Genomic DNA, 5,802 nt, shown 5'->3' with positions numbered 1-5,802 from the left:
AATTAATATATGAGCAATTTTTATTCATTGATTTATATTAACCAATCAAAATTTCAATAGGCACCTAAAATTGACTAAGCATAGAGGAAGGGTACAGTTATGATTTATGTAATGAAAAACACCCAAATATTAAGTAGATATGTGAAACTGATCTTTAACTTCTCTTGAAAGTAAACATGTAGCCATGTCATGGGCAAACATACAAGAATCTCTGTCAAACCACTTCTGAAAGTCTGCATGTATATGCGCATGCATATCCTATCTAATAAAGGGGGAATATGCTAATTGATCCGCACACTGTGGCAAAGATGGCGGTGCCCACAGCCAATAATGAGGGAATATGCTAATTGAATGCCCCGCCCTCAAAGATGGCAGTGCCCACAGCCACAAGATGGTAGCACCCAGTCCCCTCAGCCTGCTAGGTCGGCAGGCCTTACTGTGTGCCTGCTTCTGGAGTCCTCCAGTCCCCTCAGCTCCCCAGCTGCCCAGGGCTGGCCCTAGGCTCAGGTAACCAGGGCCAGCCGAGGCTTGTGCTGCTGGCAGTGGCAGCAGCAGAGGTGTGATGGGGGCGTCGCCTTCCCCTAATCACTGGGTTGCCTCCCGCCCCTGAGGGCTCCTGGACTGTGAGAGGGAGCAGGCTGGGCTGAGGGATCCCCCCTCCAGTGCATGAATTTTCATGCACCAGGCCTCTAGTAAAAGCTATAAAAAGGCACAAAAATAAATTTAATAGTCACCTGTAAAAAATTTGCACTTTGATTAAATTTTTTATAACTCTTAATAAATACAAATTAAAATACTTCACTGACCAATTTATATATTGGAATTATTTGAGGCTTATTGGAAATGCTATTAGAAAAATGTCTATTGGTTTAAGACCACTTAAGTCTTTATAATAACAGTGTTTTCTTATTAAAAAAGACAATGGAGGTAAATGCTTCAATTGCTCTTCAGTTATCAAGTGATAACACCAGTGTTGGGTCTTCAGAAGTCGGTTAATCACTGGTCCCTGTCTGTTGCACCTTAGAGAAGTGAGAATGAAGGCCCTTGGAATGATGGCCATGACACAGCTTTTGATCAAAATGATAAAGGAGCATCCAGCCTCTGGGTAGCTCTCCAGATCTCAATTACAGAACTAAAACACCTCAGATGTGACCTGCTTGTAGTTTTCACATTGTTTACCCGACCTTTCATCCAGATATGCATTTAGGTCTACTTTGTTTCAAAGAACCCTCTAAAATACCTAGAACCAATAACATTGGGTTGAAAGTCAAGAGTCTCGACAATATATAAAAATGGAGATTAGATTAAAAAAGTTGGTCTCTGTGGCTCTTATATTAAGGGCTGATGAAAAATCAGTTTCAGATGTCCTTGGAGCAAGCAGGTTTATGTATTTAGATGTAGGAGGTGGGTTTACAGATTTCATTCACACAAAAAATAAAAAGCTTTACCTTTGTCAAGAATACAGGCTTTAAAAGCATTTTTTTCTTTCCATACTATATCAAAGTGCATGTTTTATACAAACCAAAAAAAGAAAAGATAGATACATATAACATATGTGAACACCCACAAGTTTAAGAGCTAATTACTTTTGTACCCTTGAACAAACATGTACTGTAACTCAAAAATTATGTAACTAAGTATATGTTAACATCCTGAAGAATATCTTTATTAAAATGGAGATACTGGTGTCTATAATTTGTAGGCATGAGAACAATGCTAAATGCAAAAGAACATGCTTAAAACTATCAACTAATATTTTGCAGAGTTTCTTTCCTTGTGGGGCTGTAGAAAAAAGCAGCCCCCATATTCAAATTATTTAGTGGTTTCCTCCTTAATGATAGGTACAGGTTGCCAAGGTAATGCAATAAAAAGACAAAAATAGGCAGACCTGGATTTCAGCCCAGCTCTTATGTAGTTGTGCAGCATTAGACCTATCACTTAACCTTTCTGAGTTTAGTAAACTGAGGCAATGCTTCACAGGTTTGTTACATGTAATCTTATACATGGTAACTGTTATGCTAACAGGTAAAACTGAGTGTTGAAGACATTTGATTGTACCACATGAAATTGACATTTTTGTAGATGAAAAAATGGCCAAATTTAAGTCTTCATTATAAGGTCATCCCCCCCCCGCCCCCCCCCCCCCAAACCTCAGGGGCACTGTTACAGTGAGACCAAAGTAGTGATGGCAAACTGAGATTCCTTGGTGAGTTTTTAGTCGATGATCATGGACGGCCCCTTTTATCAGTGAGTAAGTAGTTTATAACACGCTGAAATAACACACATAACTATGGAGTTGGGTATCTTAGACTGTTCCATTCCCTACTCTCAAGTGCAGACACATATTTCATATCTTACTAAAGTTAGCATATTACACTCATTGCATTGAATGGTTACCCTTCTGTTCCATGCTACTAAGAGTCACTGTTTGCCCTTCTAATAATACCAATAACTTAGACAAGCCCGCCGAGGTGATTGATGATCTATGCACTCTCCTAAAAGCTTGATTTCAAGGTGTTTTCCATGTTGGGGCTTTCCCTCTCAATCACTCTCCTTCGCAGTCCAGGCAGGCGTTTCTGGAAGTTTCCACTCAGCAGGATGTAGAGAAAAGGGTTAATGCTGCTGCTGGCATAGCTGAGACAGATGGAGAGGTAATAGGTCACATAGAAAGCCAGCGTGGGCTGCTGCATCTGTAAGTTCACCAGCTGGATGACGTGATAGGGGGCAGCACTTAGGACGAAGACTGCTACCAGCACCAGTACCATCTTGGTCAGCTTCATGACCCTCTGCCTTGGGACACAGGGATTGTAACTGCAAAGGCAACGTTAGGATAGAACGTAAAAAATCCCTAGGAACTGCAGGGCACTGGGGTCCTAGAACTTTTTGGAAAGTAGAGAATGGATGCAGGGTGATATGAAGCTCCTTTTTATTCTTATTTACTCAGAGCATTGTAAAAAGGTTTTGTCATTCCTGTTACAATTTTCCCAAAGCGGGAAGATTTTAAGAAACAAAATAAATAACATACTATTGCATTAAAGCCCAAAGTATCAAATACACGAGTTCATACTGATATAAATATATGGTAGAATACAATGAGAAAGAACAGCTGCCAGTGTCTTAACATTCCATTTTAACTTTCCCACCATCTCAACACCCTGTGATACATCTAGGAGGCATTTCCCCCCTATAACTGTGGCTGCTTCCCTTTCCCATTCTAAATAGACCACCCTTGAAGAATGTAAAATTTCCAAAGAATTTCAAGAAATTTTAAGTGGGAAAAAAATGTCATGGGCCAACAGACCATTTAAACCTTTGGTACCAAGGTTCGCCACCAATTTTGACCAATGGTGAATACATTGTTCACCTATTCTTTTTAAAAAAACCTTTATAGTGTCATATGTGGTAGGTGTGTGAAACCCAGGAATCTCGTCTTTTCAAAACAAATACAACAACGTAGTCTAAGAACAAATTTTAATATTTTTTTAACCCAACATGTTTTATAAAAACACTGATTTATGCATTTAAACAAATTGTTATGTGCAGTTTCAAGTAGAGAATAATTTATATTTGTTCATGTGGCTTTAGAGACAAGTATCTTTAAAGGTCTACCCCTAGTTTATTGTCTTTATATAAGTCTTTGTTTTTCTTTAGTTCTAATTAACATTGTCCTACGTATTCAAATACTAATGAGATATTTCTATAGATTAAAAAACTAAAACAAAAATTTGAAGTTATACACATCATGTAGGATACTTACATATGTACACAAGTCTGTAAAATGTACAAAACATTTAAATAACACTGTTGATGACAAATATAAAATTATTCTTTAAATAGAATCTTGAGTTCTGCTTACACTTTTTAATGAAAATATTACCTTGATAATTTCAACGTTTATCACTGACAGACCCTCAAATATCTGATCCAGAACATGTCTTATTTTCAGAAAATGCCTCATATAGGCATTAACACCTATATATCTAAGTATAGTATGTGTCAAGTGATTGCTGTTTAAATTTCTGTTGTTCTCGCCTTAGGATCTCTGCATTGTTCTTTTTTTAACATCCAAGGTATTTTATTAACGTATTATTAATATCTATGATAAAAATAAAGTAGTATTACAGGATCTCAAATTCAAAACTTTGAATATTTGAAAAGCTGTTGTTGGGGAAAATAATATTGAGAGGAACATGCGGAAAGTTTATATCATATCATTTTGATTACCCACTTTTAGGAACAAAACTAAATTAAATATGCTCTTGTAGTATATTTCTGAAGGAGGACTATTTTAGTCTTAACCTTTTATTAGAAACAATGAAAGACAGGAAGAAAAAATAAATAAAACAGCTCCTTGGAGTACATTAGAACAAGGACTCAGATTCCAAGTACTTAATGGCAAGAGTTTAGCAAAATTTGTTATTGTACTTATTCATAATATTGATGTTTTTAGCAATCAAAACAGAAACAAAAGAATAAAGGCAGAAATAGAAGATACAGTGAAAAGGGTAGTATTCAACAGCTTTAGAGAACCCATGCATTGTTCTTTTAATAAATCAAGAGAAATAAGGCAAACACTTACCACCCAGCATCCTTATTCTGTTGATACATCTCCCAAGTATAGCATAAAATTAAAATATAGCACACCAAAATCAAAGGCAAAGGGAAAAAAAAAGTTGTTATCGTCAAATAAAGTGTGTACCTGTGAAATGAGAGAGAGAGAGAGAAGACATGCCTGTTACATTCACAATGCTAGGCACTGACGTTTACAGTTAAAGAGGCATGATTCTCTGATTTTTCAGGGCCCAGGAGGAAAGTCCTTGCGGGGAAAGAATTAAGCATCTTCGGGTGCTTTCCTCATTGTTCATTGACACTGATGCTTATCTTTCCAGCAGCCAAGGCCAGCACTACTGAGTATGGAATGGGTAAGGATACTTTATTATTATTATTATTATTATTATTATTAGTGTTACTAGCAATAACAGGCAATAGCAGATAGCATTTACTATATATTAGGCCATGATCTGAGTGCTTTAGATATTTTAACCCACTGAATCTGTACAATGGCATTATTATCCATATTTTACAGAAGAAGAAACTAAGGCACAGAGGGGTTAAGTGGTTTGCTCAAGGTTAGCCAGCTAGTAAGTGGCAGAGGGGGATTTGAACCCAGATGGACAGTTGAGCTGCACAGCCAGCCCATCCTTGTAGCCAAGGACTGAGACGGCCTCTCAAAGGGCCTATTGTAAAATCGCCAGTCTTTCCCTCAGTGCTTTGCCAGGGGGAAGTCCCGGGCAAGCCAATTCCAGTTTTGCACAGATGCCAGGTGTTGGTGAAGGAAGGCAGCACAGGCTGGGTGGGTGTGGACAGAGGCAGAGAATGGACAGTTGAGCTGCACAGCCAGCCCATCCTTGTAGCCAAGGACTGAGACGGCCTCTCAAAGGGCCTATTGTAAAATCGCCAGTCTTTCCCTCAGTGCTTTGCCAGGGGGAAGTCCCGGGCAAGCCAATTCCAGTTTTGCACAGATGCCAGGTGTTGGTGAAGGAAGGCAGCACAGGCTGGGTGGGTGTGGGCAGAGGCAGAGAAAAGCAGAGAGGAGAGAGAGAGAGAGAGAGAGAGAGAGAGAGAGAGAGAGAGAGAGAGAGAGAGATTGAGAGAAATACCCACCTGAGAGAGAGTGGGGCTGGGATTGAATCTGCAACTGAGGTACGCGCCCTTGACCAGGAATCAAACCTGCAACCCTTCAACTGAGGGCCAATGCTCGCAGCACTGAATAAAACCGGCCAGGGAAGCTTCTGCATTTTT

At 39.0% G+C, this 5,802-nt stretch overlaps 1 protein-coding gene across 1 annotated transcript in view; it reads right to left on the bottom strand.

Annotated features, from left to right (window-relative positions):
- Positions 1-2,429: 2,429 nt before the first annotated feature.
- The window catches only part of MCHR2 (melanin concentrating hormone receptor 2), a 12,642-nt gene continuing 9,269 nt past the window's right edge, over positions 2,430-5,802 (bottom strand). The window contains exons 4-5 of the mRNA XM_006777226.1: positions 4,580-4,699; positions 2,430-2,811 (exon numbers count right to left, since the gene is read on the bottom strand). Coding sequence (XP_006777289.1) covers positions 2,496-2,811; positions 4,580-4,699 — 436 coding nt within the window. The 3' untranslated portion in view covers positions 2,430-2,495. The remainder of the gene's footprint in view (positions 2,812-4,579; positions 4,700-5,802) is intronic.

This window comes from Myotis davidii, unplaced genomic scaffold, assembly GCF_000327345.1.
Source record: "Myotis davidii unplaced genomic scaffold, ASM32734v1 scaffold68, whole genome shotgun sequence".
NCBI classification, from domain to species: Eukaryota; Metazoa; Chordata; class Mammalia; order Chiroptera; family Vespertilionidae; genus Myotis; species Myotis davidii.
This window is presented reverse-complemented; position numbering and strand designations above follow the sequence as displayed.